This window comes from Leptodactylus fuscus, chromosome 1 (genome assembly GCF_031893055.1).
Source record: "Leptodactylus fuscus isolate aLepFus1 chromosome 1, aLepFus1.hap2, whole genome shotgun sequence".
Classification (NCBI taxonomy): Eukaryota; Metazoa; Chordata; class Amphibia; order Anura; family Leptodactylidae; genus Leptodactylus; species Leptodactylus fuscus.
In genome coordinates, this window is record NC_134265.1 from 17445221 (window position 1) to 17473181 (window position 27961).

Genomic DNA, 27961 nt, shown 5'->3' on the forward strand with positions numbered 1-27961 from the left:
GTATCCTTATGGATACCCCACCGATTAGCTAGGGGTGCAGATTGGCAGTATCTGGGATAGTGTACAGTATATATACTATAGGGCCGCAGGTTGGCAGTATCTGGGATAGTGTACAGTATATATACTATAGGGCCGCAGGTTGGCAGTATCTGGCCTAGTGTACAGTATATATACTATAGGGCCGCAGGTTGGCAGTATCTGGCCTAGTGTACAGTATATATACTATAGGGCCGCAGGTTGGCAGTATCTGGCCTAGTGTACAGTATATACTATAGGGCTGCAGGTTGGTAGTAACCAGCCTAGTGTACAGTATATATACTATAGGGCTGCAGGTTGGTAGTAACCAGCCTAGTGTACAGTATACAGTCCTATGAAAAAGTTTGGGCACCTCTATTAATCTTAATCATTTTTAGTTCTAAATATTTTGGTGTTTGCAACAGCCATTTCAGTTTGATATATCTAATAACTGATGGACACAGTAATATTTCAGGATTGAAATGAGGTTTATTGTACTAACAGAAAATGTGCAATATGCATTAAACCAAAATTTGACCGGTGCAAAAATATGGGCACCTCAACAGAAAAGTGACATTAATATTTAGTAGATCCTCCTTTTGCAAAGATAACAGCCTCTAGTCGCTTCCTGTAGCTTTTAATCAGTTCCTGGATCCTGGATGAAGGAATTTTGGACCATTTCTTTCTACAAAACAATTCAAGTTCAGTTAAGTTTGATGGTCGCCGAACATGGACAGCCCGCTCTCAAATGATCTGAAAACAAAGATTGTTCAACATAGTTGTTCAGGGGAAGGATACAAAACGTTGTCTCAGAGATTTAACCTGTCAGTTTCCACTGTGAGGAACATAGTAAGGAAATGGAAGAGCACAGGGACAGTTCTTGTTAAGCCCAGAAGTGGCAGGCCAAGAAAAATATCAGAAAGGCAGAGAAGAAGAATGGTGAGAACAGTCAAGGACAATCCACAGACCACCTCCAAAGAGCTGCAGCATCATCTTGCTGCAGATGGTGTCACTGTGCATCGGTCAACTATACAGCGCACTTTGCACAAATAGAAGCTGTATGGGAGAGTGATGAGAAAGAAGCCGTTTCTGCACGTACGCCACAAATAGAGTTGCCTGAGGTATGAAAAAGCACATTTGGACAAGGCAGCTTCATTTTGGAAACAAAAATTGAGTTGTTTGGTTATAAAAAAAAGGCGTTATGCATGGCGTCCAAAAAGAAACAGCATTCCAAGAAAAACACTTGCTACCCACTGTAAAATTTGGTGGAGGTTCCATCATGCTTTGGGGCTGTGTGGCCAATGCCGGCATCGGGAATCTTGTTAAAGTTGAGAGTCGCATGGATTCCACTCAGTATCAGCAGATTCTTGAGAATAATGTTCAAGAATCAGTGACGAAGTTGAAGTTACGCCGGGGATGGATATTTCAGCAAGACAATGATCCAAAACACCGCTTCAAATCCTCAGGCATTCATGCAGAGGAACAATTACAATGTTCTGGAATGGCCATCCCAGTCCCCAGACCTGAATATCATTGAACATCTGTGGGATGATTTGAAGCGGGCTGTCCATGCTCGGCGACCATCGAACTGAACTTGAATTGTTTGTCCAAAATACCTTTATCCAGGATCCAGGAACTGATTAAAAGCTACAGGAAGTGACTAGAGGCTGTTATCTTTGTAAAAGGAGGATCTACTAAATATTAATGTCACTTTTCTGTTGAGGTGCCCATACTTTTGCACCGGTCAAATTTTGGTTTAATGCATATTGCACATTTTCTGTTAGTACAATAAACCTCATTTCAATCCTGAAATATTACTGTGTCCATCAGTTATTAGATATATCAAACTGAAATGGCTGTTGCAAACACCAAAATATTTAGAACTAAAAATGATTAAGATTAATAGGGGTGCCCAAACTTTTTCATAGGACTGTATATACTATAGGGCCGCAGGTTGGCAGTATCTGGCCTAGTGTACAGTATATATACTATAGGGCCGCAGGTTGGCAGTATCTGGGATAGTGTACAGTATATATACTGTAGGGCCGCAGGTTAGCAGTATGTGGCCTAGTGTACAGTATATACTATAGGGCCGCAGGTTGGTAGTAACCAGCCTAGTGTACAGTATATATACTATAGGGCCGCAGGTTGGCAGTATCTGGCCTAGTGTACAGTATATACTATAGGGCCGCAGGTTGGCAGTATCTGGGATAGTGTACAGTATATATACTATAGGGCCGCAGGTTGGCAGTATGTGGCCTAGTGTACAGTATATATACTATAGGGCCGCAGGCTGGCAGTATCTGGCCTAGTGTACAGTATATATACTATAGGGCCGCAGGTTGGCAGTATCTGGCCTAGTGTACAGTATATATACTATAGGGCCGCAGGCTGGCAGTATCTGGCCTAGTGTACAGTATATACTATAGGGCCGCAGGTTGGCAGTATCTGGCCTAGTGTACAGTATATATACTATAGGGCCGCAGGCTGGCAGTATCTGGCCTAGTGTACAGTATATATACTATAGGGCCGCAGGCTGGCAGTATCTGGCCTAGTGTACAGTATATATACTATAGGGCCGCAGGTTGGCAGTATCTGGGATAGTGCACAGTATATATACTATAGGGTCGCAGGTTGGCAGTATGTGGCCTAGTGTACAGTATATATACTATAGGGTCGCAGGTTGGCAGTATGTGGCCTAGTGTACAGTATATATACTATAGGGCCGCAGGTTGGCAGTATCTGGCCTAGTGTACAGTATATACTATAGGGCCGCAGGTTGGCAGTATCTGGCCTAGTGTACAGTATATATACTATAGGGCCGCAGGCTGGCAGTATCTGGCCTAGTGTACAGTATATATACTATAGGGCCGCAGGCTGGCAGTATCTGGCCTAGTGTACAGTATATATACTATAGGGCCGCAGGCTGGCAGTATCTGGCCTAGTGTACAGTATATATACTATAGGGCCGCAGGTTGGCAGTATCTGGGATAGTGCACAGTATATATACTATAGGGTCGCAGGTTGGCAGTATGTGGCCTAGTGTACAGTATATATACTATAGGGTCGCAGGTTGGCAGTATGTGGCCTAGTGTACAGTATATATACTATAGGGCCGCAGGTTGGCAGTATCTGGCCTAGTGTACAGTATATATACTATAGGGCCGCAGGTTGGCAGTATCTGGCCTAGTGTACAGTATATATACTATAGGGTCGCAAGTTGGCAGTATCTGGGATAGTGCACAGTATATATACTATAGGGCCGCAAGTTGGCAGTATCTGGCCTAGTGTACAGTATATACTATAGGGCCGCAGGTTGGCAGTATCTGGGATAGTGTACAGTATATATACTGTAGGGCCGCAGGTTAGCAGTATGTGGCCTAGTGTACAGTATATATACTATAGGGCCGCAGGTTGGTAGTAACCAGCCTAGTGTACAGTATATATACTATAGGGCCGCAGGTTGGCAGTATCTGGCCTAGTGTACAGTATATACTATAGGGCCGCAGGTTGGCAGTATCTGGGATAGTGTACAGTATATATACTATAGGGCCGCAGGTTGGCAGTATCTGGCCTAGTGTACAGTATATATACTATAGGGCCGCAGGTTGGCAGTATCTGGCCTAGTGTACAGTATATACTATAGGGCCGCAGGTTGGCAGTATCTGGCCTAGTGTACAGTATATATACTATAGGGCTGCAGGCTGGCAGTATCTGGCCTAGTGTACAGTATATATACTATAGGGCCGCAGGCTGGCAGTATGTGGCCTAGTGTACAGTATATATACTATAGGGCCGCAGGCTGGCAGTATGTGGCCTAGTGTACAGTATATATACTATAGGGCCGCAGGTTGGCAGTATGTGGCCTAGTGTACAGTATATACTATAGGGCCGCAGGTTGGCAGTATCTGGCCTAGTGTACAGTATATATACTATAGGGCCGCAGGTTGGCAGTATCTGGCCTAGTGTACAGTATATATACTATAGAGCCGCAGGTTGGCAGTATCTGGGATAGTGTACAGTATATATACTATAGGGCCGCAGGTTGGCAGTATCTGGCCTAGTGTACAGTATATATACTATAGGGCCGCAGGTTGGCAGTATCTGGCCTAGTGTACAGTATATACTATAGGGCCGCAGGTTGGCAGTATCTGGCCTAGTGTACAGTATATATACTATAGGGCCGCAGGTTGGCAGTATCTGGCCTAGTGTACAGTATATATACTATAGAGCCGCAGGTTGGCAGTATCTGGGATAGTGTACAGTATATATACTATAGGGCCGCAGGTTGGCAGTATCTGGCCTAGTGTACAGTATATATACTATAGGGCCGCAGGTTGGCAGTATCTGGCCTAGTGTACAGTATATACTATAGGGCCGCAGGCTGGCAGTATCTGGCCTAGTGTACAGTATATACTATAGGGCCGCAGGTTGGCAGTATCTGGCCTAGAGTACAGTATATATACTATAGGGCCGCAGGTTGGCAGTATCTGGCCTAGTGTACAGTATATATACTATAGGGCCGCAGGCTGGCAGTATCTGGCCTAGTGTACAGTATATACTATAGGGCTGCAGGTTGGTAGTAACCAGCCTAGTGTACAGTATACAGTCCTATGAAAAAGTTTGGGCACCTCTATTAATCTTAATCATTTTTAGTTCTAAATATTTTGGTGTTTGCAACAGCCATTTCAGTTTGATATATCTAATAACTGATGGACGCAGTAATATTTCAGGATTGAAATGAGGTTTATTGTACTAACAGAATGCGCAATATGCATTAAACCAAAATTTGACCGGTGCAAAAATATGGGCACCTCAACAGAAAAGTGACATTAATATTTAGTACATCCTCCTTTTGCAAAGATAACAGCCTCTAGTCGCTTCCTGTAGCTTTTAATCAGTTCCTGGATCCTGGATAAAGGTATTTTGGACCATTTCTTTCTACAAAACAATTCAAGTTCAGTTAAATTTGATGGTCGCCGAACATGGACAGCCCGCTCTCAAATGATCTGAAAACAAAGATTGTTCAACATAGTTGTTCAGGGGAAGGATACAAAACGTTGTCTCAGAGATTTAACCTGTCAGTTTCCACTGTGAGGAACATAGTAAGGAAATGGACGACCACAGGGACAGTTCTTGTTAAGCCCAGAAGTGGCAGGCCAAGAAAAATATCAGAAAGGCAGAGAAGAAGAATGGTGAGAAGAGTCAAGGACAATCCACAGACCACCTCCAAAGAGCTGCAGCATCATCTTGCTGCAGATGGTGTCACTGTGCATCGGTCAACTATACAGCGCACTTTGCACAAATAGAAGCTGTATGGGAGAGTGATGAGAAAGAAGCCGTTTCTGCACGTACGCCACAAATAGAGTTGCCTGAGGTATGAAAAAGCACATTTGGACAAGGCAGCTTCATTTTGGAAACAAAGATTGAGTTGTTTGGTTATAAAAAAAAGGCGTTATGCATGGCGTCCAAAAAGAAACAGCATTCCAAGAAAAACACTTGCTACCCACTGTACAATTTGGTGGAGGTTCCATCATGCTTTGGGGCTGTGTGGCCAATGCCGGCATCGGGAATCTTGTTAAAGTTGAGAGTCGCATGGATTCCACTCAGTATCAGCAGATTCTTGAGAATAATGTTCAAGAATCAGTGACGAAGTTGAAGTTACGCCGGGGATGGATATTTCAGCAAGACAATGATCCAAAACACCGCTCCAAATCCTCAGGCATTCATGCAGAGGAACAATTACAATGTTCTGGAATGGCCATCCCAGTCCCCAGACCTGAATATCATTGAACATCTGTGGGATGATTTGAAGCGGGCTGTCCATGCTCGGCGACCATCTAACTTAACTGAACTTGAATTGTTTGTCCAAAATACCTTTATCCAGGATCCAGGAACTGATTAAAAGCTACAGGAAGCGACTAGAGGCTGTTATCTTTGCAAAAGGAGGATCTACTAAATATTAATGTCACTTTTCTGTTGAGGTGCCCATACTTTTGCACCGGTCAAATTTTGGTTTAATGCATATTGCACATTTTCTGTTAGTACAATAAACCTCATTTCAATCCTGAAATATTACTGTGTCCATCAGTTATTAGATATATCAAACTGAAATGGCTGTTATAAACACCAAAATATTTAGAACTAAAAATGATTAAGATTAATAGGGGTGCCCAAACTTTTTCATAGGACTGTATATACTATAGGGCCGCAGGTTGGCAGTATGTGGCCTAGTGTACAGTATATATACTATAGGGCCGCAGGTTGGCAGTATCTGGGATAGTGCACAGTATATATACTATAGGGTCGCAGGTTGGCAGTATGTGGCCTAGTGTACAGTATATATACTATAGGGCCGCAGGTTGGCAGTATCTGGCCTAGTGTACAGTATATATACTATAGGGCCGCAGGTTGGCAGTATCTGGGATAGTGCACAGTATATATACTATAGGGCCGCAAGTTGGCAGTATCTGGCCTAGTGTACAGTATATACTATAGGGCCGCAGGTTGGCAGTATCTGGGATAGTGCACAGTATATATACTATAGGGCCGCAAGTTGGCAGTATCTGGCCTAGTGTACAGTATATACTATAGGGCCGCAGGTTGGTAGTAACCAGCCTAGTGTACAGTATATATACTATAGGGCCGCAGGTTGGCAGTATCTGGGATAGTGCACAGTATATATACTATAGGGCCGCAGGTTGGCAGTATCTGGCCTAGTGTACAGTATATATACTATAGGGCCGCAGGTTGGCAGTATCTGGCCTAGTGTACAGTATATATACTATAGGGCCGCAGGTTGGCAGTATCTGGCCTAGTGTACAGTTTATACTATAGGGCCGCAGGTTGGCAGTATCTGGCCTAGTGTACAGTATATACTATAGGGTCGCAGGTTGGCAGTATCTGGCCTAGTGTACAGTATATATACTATAGGGCCGCAGGCTGGCAGTATCTGGCCTAGTGTACAGTATATATACTATAGGGCCGCAGGCTGGCAGTATCTGGCCTAGTGTACAGTATATATACTATAGGGCCGCAGGCTGGCAGTATGTGGCCTAGTGTACAGTATATATACTATAGGGCCGCAGGTTGGCAGTATGTGGCCTAGTGTACAGTATATACTGTAGGGCCGCAGGTTGGCAGTATCTGGCCTAGTGTACAGTATATATACTATAGGGCTGCAAGTTGGCAGTATCTGGCCTAGTGTACAGTATATATACTATAGGGCCGCAGGTTGGCAGTATCTGGGATAGTGTACAGTATATATACTATAGGGCCGCAGGTTAGCAGTATCTGGCCTAGTGTACAGTATATATACTATAGGGCCGCAGGTTGGCAGTATCTGGCCTAGTGTACAGTATATATACTATAGGGCCGCAGGTTAGCAGTATCTGGCCTAGTGTACAGTATATATACTGTAGGGCCGCAGGTTAGCAGTATGTGGCCTAGTGTACAGTATATACTATAGGGCCGCAGGTTGGCAGTATCTGGCCTAGTGTACAGTATATATACTATAGGGCCGCAGGTTGGCAGTATCTGGCCTAGTGTACAGTATATATACTATAGGGCCGCAGGCTGGCAGTATCTGGCCTAGTGTACAGTATATATACTATAGGGCCGCAGGTTAGCAGTATCTGGCCTAGTGTACAGTATATATACTATAGGGTCGCAGGTTGGCAGTATCTGGCCTAGTGTACAGTATATATACTATAGGGCCGCAGGTTGGCAGTATCTGGGATAGTGTACAGTATATATAGTATAGGGCCGCAGGTTGGCAGTATCTGGCCTAGTGCACAGTATATATACTATAGGGCCGCAGGTTGGCAGTATCTGGCCTAGTGCACAGTATATATACTATAGGGCCGCTGTATGTTTGTGGATCTAATGGAATTTTTTTTGTTCTCTTTGTGACACTAGTTTGCGGTTATCCTTGTTAAATGAAGCAAAAGAAGTGCGAGCGGCGGGGCTACGGGCTCTCCGCTATCTCATCCGAGATTCTGGTATTTTAAAGAAGGTGCTAATGTTAAAAGTAGATTACTTAATAGCCAGGTAAGTGTCTCCGCGCGTCCAATAAAGGGTCACTCTAACCTTGTATACAGTCACTAGATATAGGAGGGTCAAAGACACTGAATGGAGCTGCAGTCACACGTGGTTATAGGGGTTGTCCAGGGAGGGTTTGGATACTTTATTCCCATGGGCTCTATTTGGTTGGTACCTCGGTTCTCCAGGCTGGATCCCCTGTGTCACGTGAGGCCGCAGCACTGGGGTCGCTCTATCTCCTCGCCTCCTAGCAAATTAGATCATTCGGGCCCCCATAGTACAGGAACAATGGAGGAGGTGGACAGACCCGGGAGCTGGTTCTGATCACATGACCCTATTGTGGAACCAGCCTGGAAATCCGATCTGATCCTATAAATTCCTGGCACCCCCACCCATCAGCTATTTTGTAGGTGCCGCTGAGCATACAGGTGATCGGTGCAGACTCTTCACTGTATACCAGACATATCTAATATCCATGTAAAGATCAGTAGTAAAATCCTGCAAATCCCCTTTAACCAGAGCACCCTGTACCTGTGATGGATTTATGTCATGTGACTAGCGGTGACCCCAGTGGTCAGAGGTCGAGCAGAGGTTATTGATTTGCGGGGTTTGGTATTGTTCTGTATACACACTGTAAAAACTTAATTATACATTTTTTTTTTAATTTTTTTTTCAGGTGCATAGATATTCAACAAAGTAATGAAGTAGAAAGGACGCAAGCACTGAGACTAGTCAGAAAGGTAAACTTATGGGGGTTTGGGGCTTGTTTTTACCATTACAAGGGGTTTTCCGTGGCTTCCCCATCAGTGGGGGTCCAACCTTTTGTCCCCCTATAGATCAGCTGGGGAGTGCCGTGACCTCTTCACTGATACCAAGCACAGCGCCGTAAATTGTATAGTGGCTGTGCTTGGTATTGCATATCCCTGTTCACTTGAGTGGGACTGAGCTGCTGTTGTAGCATGTGACAGCACACTCTGTAGGGTTGTATTTAGGAGAGTCCTATGTCGTTACCGTGACCTGGACCGCGCCGTAACAAGAAATACATGGCGGAGAGTGTACTAGATGTGACAGGCGCCACCTGCTGGATCCTCTCCTAGGAACCCGCCCATTCTAGCAATCACCCTCGTGCCGCCCTTCACGTCTGCGGGTATGATAATCCGATTTCTTGTGTTTTTCAGATGATGACTGTGAATCCTTCCATATTCCCTAGTTCTATAGCTAATTCTTTGATAGCGGTTGGCAATGACGGCCTCCAGGAGCGGGACAGGCTGGTGCGGGCGTGCATCGCCATCATCTGTGAACTAGGTATAACACATGGCTGTTACACTGTACTATAGGGGACGTCTTTATCACTGCTGGGATTGAATATATGGGGCGTCTCCGCTGCCAGGATGGAGAGTAGTCACGAGAGACGTCCCTCTGCAGGACCAGTCTGTATTTATGTGAAGGGAAACTGTGTAATACTTCATCTCCCCTGTGGTGGCGCTGCCTACGTAAACAGGCAATCCGACAGATTACAGCTGATACTGTATCCAGTCGGCTCCCTCTAGTGGTGGCTGCAGGGATCCCCAGTTTGTCCTGTGACTTAGTTGCTGGTCGTGCTGGTTCTCCACTCCTGACCCAGCCCGGTTTTAGGCCTTATCCATTTGCTCTGGCCTGCGTATTATATTACACCAGGCCTTACCTTCTGTCCTTTCCTTTCCTCCCCATCTCTGCAGTACTTCTAAACCCAGAACTGGTGGCGCTCAGGGGCGGCCTCAGCACTGTCCTTAAAAATGTGATTGACTGCCAGCTAAGTAGAATCAATGAAGCCCTGGTCACCACAGTCCTGTTCCTGCTCAACCACCCGGCGACGCGGAAGTATGTGCGGTGTGATGTAGAATTAGAGGTACGTGACGCGCTGATCAGCGGCGGCACCCACCAGGCATGGCTGCATTCATGGAAGTGCCTGGAGAGAAGGGCCGCAGTGCTTCGCTCTGTTGTGACGACTTATAATAATATTGTTTTGTTTTGTTTTTTTGTTTTTATAGCAAATTTTAGCGCCATACACGGATTTTCACTACAGACATAATCCAGACACGGCAGAAGGGCAGCTGAAGTAAGTCGTAACACTTGACTCAATGTGTGTATTCACATTCCAGGTATCCTCTATTATTCAGCAGGCACCACTAGGGGGAGCTCAGCAGCTGACTTCAGACTGTTTATAATAACACAGTCTGCTGTAAGCTCCTGAGCTCCCTCTAGTGGTGGCTGCAGATAGACAAATGTTATCATGTAACTGTATGCTGAGGATTTGGATCTCTGTATCTGTAAGACTGAGCTCTGGCTGCTGCAAAGTCCCCCGAGATCCATTGTAGTCAGTCATTATTGGTGATCTGGTCCTACGGTTTAAACATCGCCCCCTGATGGTGTAAACAAACCAAACCACCCCAAATCTCTCAGCTAGGCTGATGTTGTGTAATACGTTTGACGATACTTTATGCCTCCTCTATCACACCTCAGTTCTGATGGTGCACGGCACGTAGACTGCGAATTAAAGGGGCTGTCTAGGATTTAATGGCTGAATCTATCCCCAACAATCCATTGTCCAGTCCCGGTCTCTCTGCGTTTTCCTTAGGGCTGGTCATCGATATCAGATTGGTGGGGGTCCGACACATGGCTGTGTTGCAGCTCAGCTCCTGGGGGTGCCTTGTGCCCCTACTGACCTGATATGAATCTGTCTTAAAGGGATTTTCCTGCCCTAAATTGAATTTACATACAGGATAGATCATCAGTATGTGGTCTGTTACCCGGACCCTGAACAGATCAGCTGTTCTAGCGGCCTTGGGGTGCCGGAAGCCAATAGTGGATGGACAGCACTATTCAAGTAATGGAAGTGACGCGGAAGCTCTATCCATTGATCCTTTCCACACGTGGATTCTGTCCTCATGGTTCGTAGTGGAAAGGCAGCGCATGCACCAGAACCATCAGTATGCACTAGAAGCTTCCACCACACAGAAGTTGCTAGAAAAGCCGATCTGTGTGGGGCCTGGATGTCAGACCTCGATAGAATACTCATGGATGACGTAACCTGTCCATAGATCATCAGTATGAAAACTCCATTTGGGGCTGGAATATCCCTTTAAAGATAGGACAAGTGTGGAAGAGTCCTTCTAAGCCCAAACCACAATTGGTGTATCCGTCACATGACTAGGACTGACTGTTTCTATCTTCCAATGCAAGGATAGGGAACCTTCGGCACTCCAGCTGCTGTGAAACTACAACTCCCATCATGCTCCATTCACTTGCATGGGAGTTCCAAGAACAGCAGAGCCAGTATGCATGCTGGGAGTTGTAGTTTTGCAACAGCTGGAGAGCCGTACGTTCCCTACCCCTGCTCTAATGTATCAGAACATATCATGCCTGTAATAAAGGACTAGTGATATTCCATGTATCCGCCGCAGCTTCCATAGTCAGCGTCTAGACGTTGTGTAGTATCGGCCGTCTTGTCGGGTGCAGCACGCTGCCGTCTCCGCACATGTCACGTCTATCACAGATTGTTGCAGGGCAGGATTAACCTTTTTGCATTTCTTTGCAGAGAAGATCGGGAGGCCAGATTCCAGGCGAGCAGACTCGGGATTGTCGCAGCCTTCCGATCCTGGGCAGGTTGGTGCTAGTCGCGATCAGCTGGGCTGTAACGTCAGTAACCCTGCTGCTCTCCTGAGGGCGCAAATATACAAAACCTCCCCTTAAAGGGCTCCTTCATAATGTCCCAAATCGGATGACCTTTATAAGACCCCAGTACTTGCTGTGATATCTTGCATGCAAGCTGCGTGTCATCTTGTTGGGTGTGAAATGCTGCAAATTACAAGTGGAAAGATTATGTCACAAGGTATTAAGTGTCACACATCCCCGGGACATGCAGTCGTTTCGCTATAAAGTGCGAACCATCAGGCCGTATCTGTCTGGAGACTTGATACCAGTAGACTGCGCCGGAGCGGGGTTGATCTGCATGCTAATCCTCTATGTATCCGATCTGTTCCTCAGCATGTGCTCCATAGACTTCATGGGGCTGCTTTCTACATACTGTAATCCCGTACAGTGAGCTGTGAAGCCACACCACAGGGTCTTGTGGTCGTGTTCTCGACTACGGTCTCCTGAGTTACTGTAACGTGGGAAAGCGAATAACCACAGCCGCGGAAAGAACAGAATCGTGTGATAACGAAAGAGAAACCTTGAGACATGGCGTTATTATCCGAGCAATGTCAGTCTGCTGCTGCGACGGCTCGGATTGTATGTAGTGAGAGCGTAAAGATAAGATGCCATTGTGTCATATAAGAGTGAGCGAGAATCTAGGTCTGGGCTGGGGTACTGCCGTGTCCATGATGGTCTGGGCGGACATAGAGGCGTCTTAGCCTATGTAAATACTGGACATGTATAGACAGTAGTCAGAGCTGATCACTTGGGGTCCCGGCAGAGACACCCGGCGGCACAATAGGGGGTGTTCTAATCCAGACCTGGCTGTACTGTATCACATATCGGCCCACTCCATTATGACTGGTGTGATCTTCTTTGCTTGTACAGAGGTAGAACATGGCTCAGGCTCACTTGATAGCTGCGTCACATCTGTAATGGAGTGTATGCCGCCATCCGCTCACGTCTTATTCCTTTTGTAGGGATCATCACCCTGTGCAAGCCTGGAAACTCCGGCATCCAGTCCCTGATCGGAGTCCTTTGTATACCAAACATGGAAATACGGGTAAGTGTGAGCCGAGTGCGACGGTGTATTACACTATGGGCCACCCCATACTGTGTAATACCTCTTAAAGGGGTTATTCAGAGACTGTTACTCCCTATGGGTTCTAGCTGGAGTTTCTGGGCTGGATCAGTTGCTTTGCCGGGGTGCTGAGAGTCGCACCCCGACCGCTCTGATATCCATGGCCTATTTTAAGAATAGCCCATTAGTGTTTAGATGCTTGTCCTGGGTTTAAAAAAAAAAAAACATGGCTGTTTACGTCAAAAAACAGCACCACTCCTTCTTCACAGGCTGTGCAAGGAATTGTAGGTCGGCTCATGAGTCAGTGGAGTTGAACTGCAATATCGGACACAACCCATGCACATGTGTGGCGCTGTTTCTGAAAGAAAGCAGTCACGTTTATCTGACTCTGGACAACCCCTTTAAGTAGTCATCTTATATGACCTACTGTGCATGTGATAGAGGTTGGGGGTCCCTGACCGAGTTGAGTAGAGCCTATTGTAGCCGTGACACTACAACACCCAGCATGTCCGATTAAATTCTGCAGAAGTTCGTAGAGCATGTGAATGAGCGCATGCTGGGAGTTGTAGTGTCACCCCTGACCCCTGCTCTAGAGAGACCACCATGTCCAGGCTTTACACCAGCAGGCAGTTGATTTCAATGGGAAATGTGTAATGCTCTATTTCCCCTGCGGGGGAGCTGCAGGGGGAGTTAAACACTTACAGATGGCTCCCCCTGCAGATTAGAGTGCTGGTGGTCTCCTATTATCTGGGTCAGGATGAGATGGGTTCCCTTTTCTCTGCAGGGATAGTCCTCCGGACGGGCGTTGTATTCTCTATCCTATCCCATAATTCTATGTTTAGTTCTGCGTTATTGGGGCGAGTGTTGTGGAAATACAGATAATGAAGCCTTCGCTCGGCTTTGCTCTCAATGCTGACATTCATTGTGCGGCTCACTTGGCAGGCGGCCATTGATTTGTGTTCTCTCTCTCGTATTGTTTCGCACAGCGAGGTCTTCTCGAGGTACTGTACGATATTTTTCGCCTCCCACTTCCTGTTGTGACCAAGGACTTTATTGAAGCTCTGCTGAGTGTCGGTAAGTGATCAACCCCACCTCGCCCCTTGTAGACCCACCACGAATTACAAATGGTCACGTGGAGTCTTTTTTTATTCATTAAATTGAGATGTGTCTTGTACCAGCGCTCTAGGGTGTCACATTCGGGTTATTTGTCCATTGCATAATAATCTTCATTCCCTACATCCCACCGTCATGGTCATGGGGGATTCTGGGTTATTACAGGAGGGGCTGAAGTTTGAGAGAGGCGGACCTCCCCCTGTATTGTCCCTATACCCTAATAGGACATATGGTCAGGATAGGTGATCTGTATGGGACCTGTGGGGTCTGACACCCGGACACCGCACAGATCAGCCATCCCAAGTAATAGGATGGGAGCCGAGGCCTAAGTGCAGCATGCGTTTCCCCGAGGTGGTGAACAGCTGATCTGTGCGGGATCCGGGTGTCTGACTCCCACACATCACATACCTATTGCTACAACCTATTGCTTTCAATGATGTATTTTTTTTTTCTTGTTCCTTCCTTCCAGACCCGAGCCGCTTTCAGGAGACTTGGAGACTTTCTGACGGATTTGTAGCAGCAGAAGCGAAGACTCTTCTTCCTCACCGAGCTCGATCCAGGTACGTGTTGCAGGATGACGACAATCCCTTCGTCCTGCCAGATCTGTCACTCTGTCAAGGGGTTAATAAGAGGTTTGTCCCGGTGCTGCAATGTTAAAGGGGATGTCCAGGATAAATGGCGGCTGGGGTTGGGCACGGTGTATAATAAGCGCTGTCTCCCTGCGGTCCTCGTGTTATATATAATTGTATATTCATTTCTGCGCCATTTATGTCCCCACAGACCGGACCTCATTGACAACTACCTGGCTCTGATACTCTCCACTTTCATTACTAATGGACTATTGGAGGTAAGTGCTGGACAGGATGGGACTGCGGCAGAGACATGCGCCCTGTGGGCCGGCAGATAACATTACTATGTGACTCTACCCAGGGCTTGGTGGAAGTGATCACGAGCAGCGACGACGACGTGTCCGTCAGGGCAACCATCATCCTCGGGGAGCTCTTACACATGGTAAGTTCTCTTTTAAAGGGCTTGTCTGGGATTAGGATATTGATTGCTGCGGACTCTATATTATCGTCCAAGCACAGCGCCGTAGGTTGTATAGTGGCTGTTCTGGGTATTGCAGCTCAGCTCCATTCATTTGAAATGGGACTGTGCTGCAGCATGGAGGACGTGATGTCACCGGCCTAGTCCATGTCCTAGTCCCCTTTACTTTAGCACCAGCATATATATCACAAGCTGAAGCTCCACATGGCATAATAGGGTTTTCCCATGGTATACACCTATCTACAGACCGGGGATACGTGTCTGATCGCTAGTGGAAGCGAAGTGTATGGTCAGTGTATAGAGCGCCTGCACATGTGCCATAGACTTCCATTTATATGGGGGCAGTCTGAGATCCCAGTGATTGGAGCTTATCCTGTAGGGTGGATTCAGAAAGGACGGGACTTATAGGGGGAGATTAATCAAGAGCGGCCATTTCCACTCCACTCAAGGATGCACCAGATGCGTGAGGAGATGCACGCTTCATCATAAATCCGGCACGTCCTGTAATGGGGCCATGTGTGATCTCCCCCTACAGGACGTTTTCCATGTTTGTTCATGAGTGTAGGTTCTCGCACCTCAGACCTTCTCGCTTTCTTATTTCTTAGGCGAACACCATCCTTCCCCATTCCCACAGTCACCACTTGCACTGCTTACCGACCCTGATGAACATGGCCGCGTCTTTTGACATTTCCAAGGAGAAGCGACTGTGAGTATCCTACAAGGGGTTATACTGGGCAGGGGGTCTGCACATTCTGGAAGGGGTTACCCGTTCCCTAAATCTTGTCCTGTCCTCCATGTTTCCAGCCGTGCCAGTGCAGCTCTCAACTGCCTTAAGAGATTCCATGAGATGAAGAAGCGAGGCCCCAAACCACACAGCCTGTACCTGGACCACATCGTGCAGAAGGCCATCGCCACGCACCAGAAAAGGGATCAGCACCTGCGCGTCCACAAGGAGGTGTTCGTTCTTAAGGTAAGCGCGTTGGTCAGGTACGTAGCGAATCCTCCTATAAAGGGGTTGTGCAGGACTTTGTTATTAACATCACGGCTATTGTTCACATGACCACGCTGGAGCTCAGTCCCATTTAAATAACTGGGGCTGAGCTGTAATACCGGCCACAGACTCGGTACAGTGTATGTTGCTGTGCTTGGTAAGTGGTGAAGAGTCCACCGCGATCAATATCACAGTCCTGGATGACCCCTTTAAGAGTACAAGTTATTGCTCCGTTGGATGGCAATGCTCATCTGTATTTGCACTGCTTGGGGCATTATATGGGTAATGCATGGAGAAATTTGCCACCCATGTGGAGGTATTTTGGCACAGCATGGTAGTAGTTTGCTGATGTTGCTTGGGAGTTAGTATGGGGGCATTATAGGGGCACTGAATGGTGATATTTATGGCAGTGCTTAGGGGAAGGAATTGCAGGGTGGGCATTGCCATTGGCCAGTATTAGTTCCTATGCCTTTGACTAGTGTAGTCTCTATGATTTATATTTGGTTGCCTCACCCATTTCTGACAAGCGATAACATTAAAGAGATTCTACCATTAAAATCTAATTTTTATTGTCAATCACACGTAGGAATAGCCTTAAGAGAGTCTATTCTTCTCTTACCTTTAGATGTCTTCTCCGCGCCGCCGTTCTGTAGAAAACCCGGTTTTCGTTGGTATCCATAGGAGTTCTCTCGCAGCACTGTGGGCGGTCCTTAGCGCACAAACAGTACTGGGGGCGTCCCCAATGCTGCGAGAGCACTCTCCAGCACCGCCTCCATCTTCTTGAGGAATGGCCTCTTCACGCGTCTTCTTCCAGCGCTGGCAGTCAAACTTCTAGGCCTCGGACAGAGCCGACTGCACATACCCGCGGCCACAAGAAAATGGCCGCTTACTTACTGTGTAAGCGGCTATCTTTCTTGTGGCCGCAGGCATGCACAATCTGCTCTGCCAGTGCCGGAAGAAGACGCGTGAAGACCCCGTTCCTGAAGAAGATGGAGGCGGTGCTGGAGAGTTCTCTCACAGCATTAGGGACGCCCCCAGTGCTGTAAGAGAACTCATTTGCATACAGACAAAAACTGAAATTTCTACTGAACGGCGGTGCGGAGAAGACATCTAAAGGTAGGAGAAGAATAGACTTTCTTAAGGCTATTCCTACTTGTGATCGCCAAAAAAATTTGATTTTAATGGTATAAACGGTATGCCGACCAGGGCAGAAATCATCACTTGTTTTCGTTTTTTCCTTGAGCCCTTCGCCTCTCATATATACTGTATATGTTTGTATATAGGATGCAGAAGACGCTCTGGTGATGAATCTACGAGATAGCCAGGTCCTGAATCATAAGGAGAACCTCGAGTGGAACTGGAATCTCATCGGGACCATTCTCAAGGTTCTTGTACACTCCGTAACGGAATGACTACATTGATATCATTCTCAATAAAAATCCACGTCAGTAACTTTTCTTTCTTCTCTTCGTCAGTGGCCAAATGTGAATCTAAAAAACTGTAAGGACGAGCAGCTGCACAGGTACGGCCCTGATATATACCGTATACCTCCCTGTATCCTGTCTTGTCAGATTGTGCCCTATATTAGTCTGGTTTTCCGGCCCTAAACTTCCGATCGTTTCCTTTTATTTTCATCCGTCCTCCAGGTTCGTGCGCCGGCTACTGTTTTTCTACAAGCCCAGCAGTTCGCTTTATGCCAATTTGGAATGGGACTACAGTAAAGCGAAGCAGCTGACGGTGGTGGGGTGCCAGTTCACAGAGTTCCTGCTCGAGTCGGAGGAGGTGAGTCACGTTTTACTTGCGGTTCTGTAATACTGCAGATATTCTGTAAGGCCAAAGCCGGACACGTTGGCTAGAGTCCCTTAACCATTGCTATGTCCAATGACTCTATATCTGCCTGGTCTAACGCTGCACTGCTATATGTGAACCAGCTGCATGTGATGGACCTGCGGGATTAGGGATTATATGTTTGACATGGTGATGTTCTTTTCTATTCCAGGATGGACAGGGCTACCTCGAGGAACTTGTGAAGGACATCGTACAGTGGTTGGTGACCCTATCGGGAATGAAGCAAGAGCGAAGTCTTCAGAACAGCGGCCTACTGACCACGCTCAGCCAGTACTACTTTCTCTTCATTGGTACTCTCTCCTGCCATCCGCACGGAGTCAAGATGCTGGAGAAGTGCAATGTGTTTCAGTGGCGAGTACCAAGATCATATCAATACTAAGTAGCCGAACCTGTCCCCTCCATACATGACCTAATCTCCTCAGACCTCCTCACATGTAATCTGCACAACCTGTCCCCTCCATACATGACGTAATCTCCTGATGCCTCCATATATGTAATCTCCACAACCTGTCTCCTCCATACATGACCTAATCTCCTGATATCTCCTCACATGTAATCTCCACAACCTATCCCCTCCATACATGACCTAATCTCCTGAGACCTCCTCACATGTAATTTCCACAACCTGTCCCCTCCATACAGGACCTAATCTGATACTGCCTCACATGTAATCTCCACAATCTGTCCCCTCCATACATGACCTAATCTCCTGATACCTCCTCACATGTAATCTCCACAACCTATCCCCTCCATACATAACCTAATCTCCTGATGCCTCCATACATGTAATCTCCAGTCCACAACCTGTCTCCTCCATACATGACCTAATCTCCTGAGACCTCCTCACATGTAATCTCCACAACCTATCCCCTCCATACATAACCTAATCTCCTGATGCCTCCATACATGTAATCTCCAGTCCACAACCTGTCTCCTCCGTACATGACCTAATCTCCTGATACCTCCTCACATGTAATCTCCACAACCTGTCCCCTCCATACATGACCTAATCTCCTGATGCCTCCATACATGTAATCTCCAGTCCACAACCTGTCCCCTCCATACATGAACTAATCTGATAAATCCTCACATGTAATCTCTAGTCCTCAACCTGTCCTCTCCATACATGACGTAATCTCCTGATACCTCCATACCTGTAATCTCCATAACCTGTCCTCTCCATACATGACCTAATCTCCTGATACCTCCTCACATGTAATTTGCACAACCTGTCCTCTCCATACATGACCTAATCTCCTTATACCTCCATACATGTAATCTCCACAACCTGTCCTCTCCATACATGACCTAATCTCCTGATACCTCCATACATGTAATCTCTACAACCTGTCCTCTCCATACATGACCTAATTTCCTGATACCTCCTCACATGTAATCTCCGAGTTTCCGTTGTGCAGATCCTGAAGTCAGTTTTTGTATTTACAGTCTCCTAAATCTTTGCTCGCTGAAAAGCCAAGACCACTTATTGAAGTTGGCCGTCTCCAGCTTGGATTACAGCCGGGACGGACTTGCCAGAGTCATTCTGTCCAAGACGTTAACCGCGTCTCCGGATGTAAGTGATTAATACTGCTTGTATCCGAATCTGCTGAGTAACTGTGTTTTCCTAATGTATTATGTAATCCTGATGCTGATTATTTAGTTTTAAGTCAATTTTTTTTTTTTTTTTTTTTTTATTCCACTTTATTTTCACTTTTCCTAACCATTTCCCGCATTTGTTTTTGTTACCCCATATGTATTGGATAGGTCATCATATACGGCTGACATATCCAATACACATGAGGTCTTGGACATCCCCTTTAATTCGTACGGCCACTTTAACATGGCGTTGTCACCTTCATTTTGAAATCCCTTAACCCCTTCCTGATCCAGTAACAGAGTACACGTCACAGTCGCATGCTAGTTCTTGCACCACGGCATACAATTTTGTCATGGCAATCTCGGTGCCCCTATAAGAGGAACGGCAGGAGCCGCCATGGGAGTGTGACTCGAGATACAAAATACTCAATGTCCTGCAAAAAACAAGACCTTGTCTATGTATAACTCTAGGAAACGCCCTCTAAGATCGGCTGTAATATCGCGTAAAGATGAAATATTTCCATAATTACATATTGGCTATTGAGTCATTTTGTTTCCGTTTTTGGCAGAGTTGTCGTCTGTACGCCACAAAGCACCTGAGGGTCCTCCTTAGAGCCAATGTCGAGTTCTTCAGTAATTGGGGTATTGAATTATTGGTGACGCAGCTACACGACAAAAACAAAACTATCTCTACTGAAGCCCTGGACATTTTGGATGAAGCTTGCGAAGACAAGGTGATTGAATGAGCCCAGAAAAGTGTCCAGACCTCATCTAATCCCTTCTGTAGTAGGGAAAGCAAGCACATACAGATCTTGGGTTATTGTAGTTCTCTAGACAGCCACTAGAGTAGACAGTAGACTGACATTTCCTGTTGTATGCAGATCATAATCAGCTTTACTGTACAGACTGAGATAGAATGAGCAGAGTCATCTCATCATTATAGGTGGAGTTACTGACTGCTCTATTATACTGCTGGAGATCAGGATAGGGCAGGATAGTAACACTATATACATAGAATAGGCTTTCTATGCAGCTCATTTGGTAGTTTTTCTGTATAGATTTGGGCACATGAGCAGAGTCATCTCAGTATCATTATAGGATGATGGAGGTAAGGACCGTTATAATACACAATTGAAGGCCTAGATAAGGCAGAACATGAACACTATATACATAGACAAGTCTATGCATGCAGATTAGTCATTCGCTGCTGTATAGCCTAGAACATGTGAGCAGAGTCATCTCATTATTATTATAGGTAGAATAGGTATCTCAGTATCATTATAGGATGATGGAGGTAAGGACCGTTATAATACACAGTTGAAGGCCTAGATAAGGCAGGACAGGAACACTATATGCACACACAAGTCTATGCATGCAGATCAGTCATTCGCTGCTGTATAGCCTGGGACGTGTGAGCAGAGTCATCTCATTATTATTATTATTATAGGTAGAGTCACTAGTACTGCTTGTAGATCTAAATAAAACACAATAGTAATTTTATACACCGATAAAGCTCTGGATGCAACTCACTTGTTGGCTGTACTGTATAGACTGGAATATGTGAGCAGAGTCTTCTCATCTTTATAGTTGTACATCTCTTTTGTACTGTTGGAGGCCTAGATAAGGCAGGATAGCAACACTATACATACACATATGTAAGGCTCTGTATTCAACTCATCAGTTTTACTGTATAGACTGGGACAGAAAGAGTAGTCATGTCATTATTATAGGGCGAGTTACTGACATCTCTGTTGTACTGAAGACTTCTTGAAGGCAGGATAGTAACGTAATGCTAATGATTTCTCTTCTTCCAGGCTAATCTCCATGCTCTCATCCAGATGAAGCCGGCCCTGTCTCATCTTGGAGATAAGGGGCTGCTGCTCCTCCTGAGGTACCGCTGCTCCTTACCCTCAAGGCCTCCTACATTGCCTTTCCTTTGTATTAATCTGTCTTTTTTGTCTTGCAGGTTCCTCTCTATTCCTAAGGGGTTTTCCTACTTGAATGAAAGGGGTTATGTCACAAAGCAGCTGGAGAAGTGGCACAAGGTACGGCCCGGAACGGTTACAGGGTCAAACCCTAAATCTGGAAATGTATGATACAAATAACCAAAAAATCCCCCACCCCCTGTCGGTCTAATAGTAGAGAGCAGCTCTACTGTAGTCAATGGGACCATGTTGTAGTAGCCTACATTTTTGTGAAGCGCCCCTAGTGGCAGACCTTCAGTTAACCCTTTACCATCTGCGTAATTTATTGTTTTATATCCTGAATTTTCTGCTATATTTCCAATATTGGATTGCTGCAGTGTTGATGTCGGTAACCCCGTCAGGTATACGTTACTATGTTTTGCCTCCGTTTTTCAGGAATATAATTCGAAGTACGTTGATCTAATCGAAGAACAGCTCAACGAGGCTCTGACAACCTACCGCAAGCCTGTCGATGGCGACAACTATGTGCGGCGCAGTAATCAAAGGTAATATAGCGCTCCCCTGAGTGGATCTTTATAATCTGAGCTGATTCTGATGGGGTCGGGATAGTCACATCATGCCTGCTTGTCTTATTTACAGGGTGCAGCGCCCATACGTGTATCTACCAGTTCACCTCTATGGGCAGCTGGTGCATCATAAAACCGGCTGCCATCTCTTGGAAGTCCAGGTAAGGAGCCGTCACCGCAGGGTTTAGGAACGTGATTGATAAGGGTGCAGTCACATGGTGCAGGTAAAACTGCATTGAGGCAAAAATTATATTTATATATATATATATATATATATATATATATATATATATATATATATATATATATATAATTTTTTTTTTATTTTTTTTTTTGGTACGTTCTGCAAATTCCGTACTACTGAAGTCCGCCACTTATGCTTTTTTCCACAGAACGTGGTCCCAGATCTTAGTTACACGGTCCGGTCTCCGTCTTTGGATAGGTGGGAAGGAATAAAACAACTGAAAGCAGCTCTTTGGGCATTGGTAAGAATAATCCCTAAAAATCATTACTGGGACTTATATATTGATGACCTGTCCTTTAGGATCGGTCATCAGTATGTGATCAGCGGGATCTGACACCCTTGTCATTGTGGTACTCTTAATGATATCACATTTTATGGCAGTGGCTCAGTCCCATTCAAGTGAATGGGGCTGAACCGCTATACCAAGTTCAGCCCCTATACAATATATGGCGCTGTGCTTGGTATTCAGTGAACAGCCCATCTAACTCTAGCTGATCTGTGGAGGTCCCAGGTGTTGGGATACCTACCGATCACATGACCTTTTACTATATGATTTTCAGAAAGCAAAGCACACCCGTGTATTGCACAGAGACTCTCGTGGTCTTCATTGACAGTCTCTTGAGGTGGGATTTCTCTTCTTCACCTGTACTTGCTCTCATCGCCCCTTTTGTTTATTTGCAGGGGAACATCGGTTCTTCAAACTGGGGTCTTAACTTGCTCCAAGAAGAGAATGTGATTCCAGATATCATCGCACTGGCTCATCACTGCGACGTGCTCTCCATCCGGGGGTAAGGCAATGTCTGAATCAGTCACACGCTCACCTTCAGCCATGTAACATGTTTAAGTCTGTCTACAGACACCACTAGGGGGAGCTCAGGAGTTTACTTGTACATTGAGCTCAATAATAACACAGTATGCATTAAACTTCTGAGCTCCCCCTAGTGGTGGCTGCAAGTAGACAGAATTTTGTGCCTTTGCAAATGATTTGGAGCTAAAAATGACTGCTATATAGATATGAAATCAGTTTTGTTCCTTTAGGATTAGTGTAGTGTGCCATATCTTCCTGTAATGTGTATCCAGCACCTCTGACATGTTCCTTTTGTGTTTCTAGAACTTGTGCCTACGTACTGGGCCTACTTGCCAAAACCAAGCAAGGCTGCGATATCTTAAAGCAACACAACTGGGACTCGGTGAGGCACAGCAGGAGACATCCGTGGCCGGTGGTGCCCGATGACATGGAGCAGCTGTGTAATGAGCTGTCGTCTGTCCCCAGCACTCTCAGCCTGAACTCAGAGTCCACCAGCTCCCGCCATAACAGCGAGAGCGAATCGGCGCTACCCAGTAAGATATAATAAGCATTGACTATGTCTGCAGTGATGCGCTGGGTGTACAGATGTAGCAGAGCTGGACAGGGCCTGTAATATGTATATTGCACTTTTTCGGAACCGCTCCTATTACTTGAATGCACAAGGCTGCACAGCTTCTGCCACAGGGAGGCGTCTAGAATAGCTGATCTGTGCGGGGTCCAGTTGTTAGACCCCAACAGATCATATACTGGGAACTCATCCTGTGGATTGATCATCAGTTTGGGACCAGAAAACCCCTTTAAATGGTGACCTATCCTTAGGAAGCTTGGTGTGGTCTGATACCTGTGAGCCCTTGGATCAGCTGTTTGTGGTAGTCTGACGCCGAGCAGCCACTGGTCTTAGGCCAGTGACATCACATCTATCAGTCATGCTATGAATGGACCTGAACTGTAATACCAAGCATAGTCACTATACAGTTTACGGCTCTGTTTACTTGTCCAAGTGCTGCAGCTGATCTGTGGAGGTCCTTGGTATCAGACTGATACTGCTGACCTACCCTAAGGATAGGTGATCAGTGTCCTTGTCCTGGGACCTCTTTACTACACCTTATTCTGAGCTGACATGGCTTCCTGTCCTTCCTCCATACAGGCATGTTCATCAATGAAGACGTCTGTAGCAACTCGGCCTCCAGCCCCTTCTATCTGTACGATGATCCCGAGCAGCCGTTTTACGACAAGCCCTTAAAGGACAAGGACCGCAGCCCGTTCACGCTCCTCGCTCAAAGCAAGTTTGTGAAAAACAGATTTCTAAACTCCCTGAGTCTACCGAGTAAGAAGTTCCGCAGTAGCAGCAGCAGTGACCCCAAAACCAATAAACTGCTGGACGCCAAGCCCGAAATGAGGCGGAACAGGACGGTGACCGAGCCCTGGTCAGATTCTGAATTTGCTTCCATGGACAGCTTAGGTTCTGTGTTCAAAGTCCCCAGGATCAGCACGCACGCGTCCGTCGGCAAACACATGGACGACAACGGCAGCACCCCCAGTATTACCGATAATGATCTCAAGCTTCCAAAAAGTCTAGGAAACGAAAACCACCGTGACCACGCCAGCAGGGAGCGGCTCATCGGCGACGGCTCCACCACCACACACTTCAAGAGCCGCAGCCTGAGCTTCAATACGGACACCACCACGAGCGGCATCAGCTCCATGAGCTCCAGCCCTTCACGAGAGACTGTGGGCATAGACACTACCAACATTGACACGGACTGCGGCAGCCTGAGCACGGTCATCAGCACCAAAACCGTCAAACCCAGCCTGCCCGCCATGCTGCACCCCAACCACTTGCCCCTGTCCAAGTCCAACTCTGTGTCCTTGGTTCCTCCAGGCTCTTCCCATACGCTTCCTCGCAGGGCGCAGTCCCTGAAGGCCCCTTCTATCGCTGCCATAAAGAGTCTGGCCGACTATCACTTCACCTACACCAGTTCTCGGGACGCTTTCGGCTACGCCACACTGAAACGACTACAGCAGCAGCGAATGCATCCGTCGCTGTCTCATTCGGAAGCTTTGGCTTCTCCGGCCAAAGACGTTCTCTTCACCGATACCATAACCATGAAAACGGGAAGTTTGGACTCCAGACTGACCTCCAGCAGGTAGATCTCCTAAAGTTAAGCACTGCATTTTTGGCACTTTGCCGTCATTTACGGTTGTTGCAGAACGCTGGAAAATTCTGCACGTTCTGCTCTTGCTTTGCAAAATCTGGTGGATTATGGTTTCCCAAAGTGTGGGTTGTGAGAGGTGTTGAGAGCCACTGACAGGCTTGCAAAACGTTGCAGTTCTGCTATAGTCGCTGGCGGACAGGGTTGGTCACATGACCCTCCATCCACAGCCATTTCAGGATGACGGCAATGCACAGTACAAGGGGTAGCTGCCCCTTCTAGAAGTCCTGCCCCTCCCAGGTGGGATATCCAGAAGGAGCCGTGACCGCTTGTGTTGTACATGGCATAAGGGAGAAGGGGATCAATGTACGTTCTGTTGGTAGAATGTGAGGAAAGGAGACGTAGCAAAGCCGAGTGTGGGGAAATATTGAAAGTAACAGAGCTGTGTGTGGGTGAAGAACATGGAGGTAGTAGAGCTGTGTGTGTGGAGGGGTGGGATTTAGCAGATCTGTGGGGGAGAACATGGAGGTAGAAGAACTGAGTGTGTGGAGGGGTGGGATTTAGCAGGTCTCTAAAGATCTGTGTGTGTGTTTGAGAACATGGAAGTAAAGTAGCACCCCTGTACCTTTATGGTAAAATTTTAGCTGTATTTAGTCACCAGTAGGGGGAGCTTACTCCATGCAGGGAGTCACTGAGTACTTCCTTCTTCCAGGGTTTTGTATGCAACAAACCCAGGGGTTCTGGGCTGGATTGGCTTTGGGTCACATGATCAGAACCAGTGACCTGTACTAAGGGGGCTGGCCTGCTATTATAATGCTCCAGTGTTCCAGCCCCCTTTGTACTGGTAACTACTGGTGCACACTGGGAAGGAAGTGGAGAGACCCCGGGGGCCGGGTGCAGTTCTGAACATGTTACCTGGGGTCAAAACCTGTCTGGCACAAAAACCATGGAGGAATTAAGCGATGATGGACTTACCTGAAGAAAGCGAGAATAGAGCTCTGTTAATCACTATGCAGTCAGGTTCAGAGCGCCACCTAGTGGTGGCAGCAGCCAGACAGAATTTTATTATGTCGTTGTGTCTATGCAATGCATTGGTCAGATGGTCATGCTACAGATCAGTCCCATTCAAGTGAATGAAGCGAAGCTCTTTAGTTGCTGACCTCCTCCCCCCCCTCACCTGTGACTTGTCCCTTGCAGGTTCATGAAGGCGCTGAGTTACGCCTCTCTGGATAAAGAAGACTTATTAAGTCCGATAAACCACAACACGCTGCAGCGCTCGTCCTCTGTCCGCTCCATGGTGTCCAACGCGGCCTACGGCAGCTCAGATGACTACATCGGCCTGGCTCTGCCCGTGGATATCAATGACATGTTCCATGTAAGTATGACTTATCCACATAGAACATGACCTTTAACGGGGGTTTCCAGGACTTGACTATATGAGGGATGGGGGGGGCGCTCTGACACCCGGGACCTCCACCCATCAGCTTTTTCGAAAAGGCTGTGACACACTTGGTACAGCTGTACGACTGAATGAGACCAAGCTTGCAATGCCATGTGACCATCGAAAGGGGCCGCAGTGGTCTTAAGCTGACCCCCGGGACCCCCACAGGTCACGTATTCTTAAGCCTTTTCAATTGGTTATCTGGGGATGGAAAATAATAAGGTGGATTACTAGTCCGCATGTTGTTCCAGTAGGGACCCGGTTGCCCGTTTAGGACCACAGTCACATGTCCTTGCAGGTCCTGCTCACACAGGGACGGGGTGGGGGTCGGCTATTCATCAGATCCCTGGACCTGTATGGGGTTGGCGATGCAACGGTCCCCAGACAACCCTTGTAACACAGACCTCTATGTAACCTCCGCCCATTTGCACCTATTAAACTAGGATCTGCTTTGTGTAATCTGAACGGAGCCTTATCTGGCTTTCTTTGCTGATTTTGCAGTTAAAGGAGACCCCCTACTTTCAGAGGACGACGCTGTCGAATGATGAACGTGCTGCTAAAGTCTTTGCTCCAGAAATAGGAGGTACAGTTACCCGTACCCCAAAGGGGATCTTGTAAATGCGCTGAATGGCACGTTCCGTTAACCCCTCACTGACATGTGCTGTAATAGTGCGGTGGGTGATATACACGTTATACATGGCTGAATGGGGCGTCTGGTCCGCCGGGAGATGACCAGTGTAGTCCGGGAGCCTGTTACAGATGTGAGGGGGTTCCTTCATGTTTAGGGTGAGCTGTAGTCACATCGTCTCCCTGTTGCAGGTATCTCCGGATCTGGGGTGAAGAGCCCCTACCAAGCCCTGCGGCAGCAATTCAGTATTACAGAGATCATGAACTCCAGGGGCTCCGATGCCTCGCAGTTCCTGGAAAACATGGAAGACACCGGCCTGCAGGAGCACACGGACGACAACTGCCTGTACTGCGTGGGCTTCCAGATCATCGGATACAACAGCGGCCTCCTGAATGAGTACAGCCGGCTAGGTAGGTGTCAGCACTGCTGTATACACTGGTGTGGGGAGGTGTCAGCACTGCTGTATACACTGGTGTAGGGAGCTGTCAGCACTGCTGTATACACTGGTGTAGGGAGGTGTCGGCACTGCTGTATACACTGGTGTAGGGAGGTGTCGGCACCGCTGTATACACTGGTGTAGGGAGGTGTCACCACTGCTGTATACACTGGTGTGGGGAGGTGTCAGCACTGCTGTATACACTGGTGTAGGGAGCTGTCAGCACTGCTGTATACACTGGTGTAGGGAGCTGTCAGCACTGCTGTATACACTGGTGTAGGGAGCCGTCAGCACTGCTGTATACACTGGTGTGGGGAGGTGTCAGCACTGCTGTATACACTGGTGTGGGGAGCT

The 27961-nt window shown here is 46.9% G+C and overlaps 1 protein-coding gene and 1 long non-coding RNA gene across 3 annotated transcripts in view; one reads left to right on the plus strand and one right to left on the minus strand.

The window, feature by feature from the left end:
* Window positions 1-27961, plus strand: part of RICTOR (RPTOR independent companion of MTOR complex 2) — a 66278-nt gene that overhangs the window by 29253 nt on the left and 9064 nt on the right. Inside the window, 30 exon segments of the mRNA XM_075267512.1 lie at window positions 7933-8064; window positions 8732-8795; window positions 9234-9360; window positions 9774-9943; window positions 10086-10153; window positions 11633-11700; window positions 12711-12793; window positions 13798-13885; window positions 14394-14484; window positions 14705-14771; window positions 14855-14935; window positions 15577-15677; window positions 15776-15941; window positions 17246-17347; window positions 17438-17484; window positions 17609-17744; window positions 17962-18161; window positions 19257-19383; window positions 19976-20140; window positions 21221-21297; window positions 21373-21451; window positions 21767-21876; window positions 21971-22058; window positions 22290-22382; window positions 22823-22929; window positions 23253-23482; window positions 24097-25096; window positions 26300-26477; window positions 27045-27126; window positions 27363-27581. Coding sequence (XP_075123613.1) covers window positions 7933-8064; window positions 8732-8795; window positions 9234-9360; window positions 9774-9943; window positions 10086-10153; window positions 11633-11700; window positions 12711-12793; window positions 13798-13885; window positions 14394-14484; window positions 14705-14771; window positions 14855-14935; window positions 15577-15677; window positions 15776-15941; window positions 17246-17347; window positions 17438-17484; window positions 17609-17744; window positions 17962-18161; window positions 19257-19383; window positions 19976-20140; window positions 21221-21297; window positions 21373-21451; window positions 21767-21876; window positions 21971-22058; window positions 22290-22382; window positions 22823-22929; window positions 23253-23482; window positions 24097-25096; window positions 26300-26477; window positions 27045-27126; window positions 27363-27581 — 4346 coding nt within the window.
* Window positions 18349-19207, minus strand: LOC142197332 (uncharacterized). Of its 2 annotated transcripts, none has more exons than XR_012715312.1 (3): window positions 18981-19207; window positions 18512-18860; window positions 18349-18455 (listed from the first exon to the last, which is right to left on the minus strand). It is a non-coding gene; the product is annotated as an uncharacterized LOC142197332 (long non-coding RNA). The 2 variants fall into 2 exon arrangements; XR_012715313.1 differs by lacking the exon at window positions 18349-18455 and having other exon boundaries at window positions 18467-18673; window positions 18738-18860.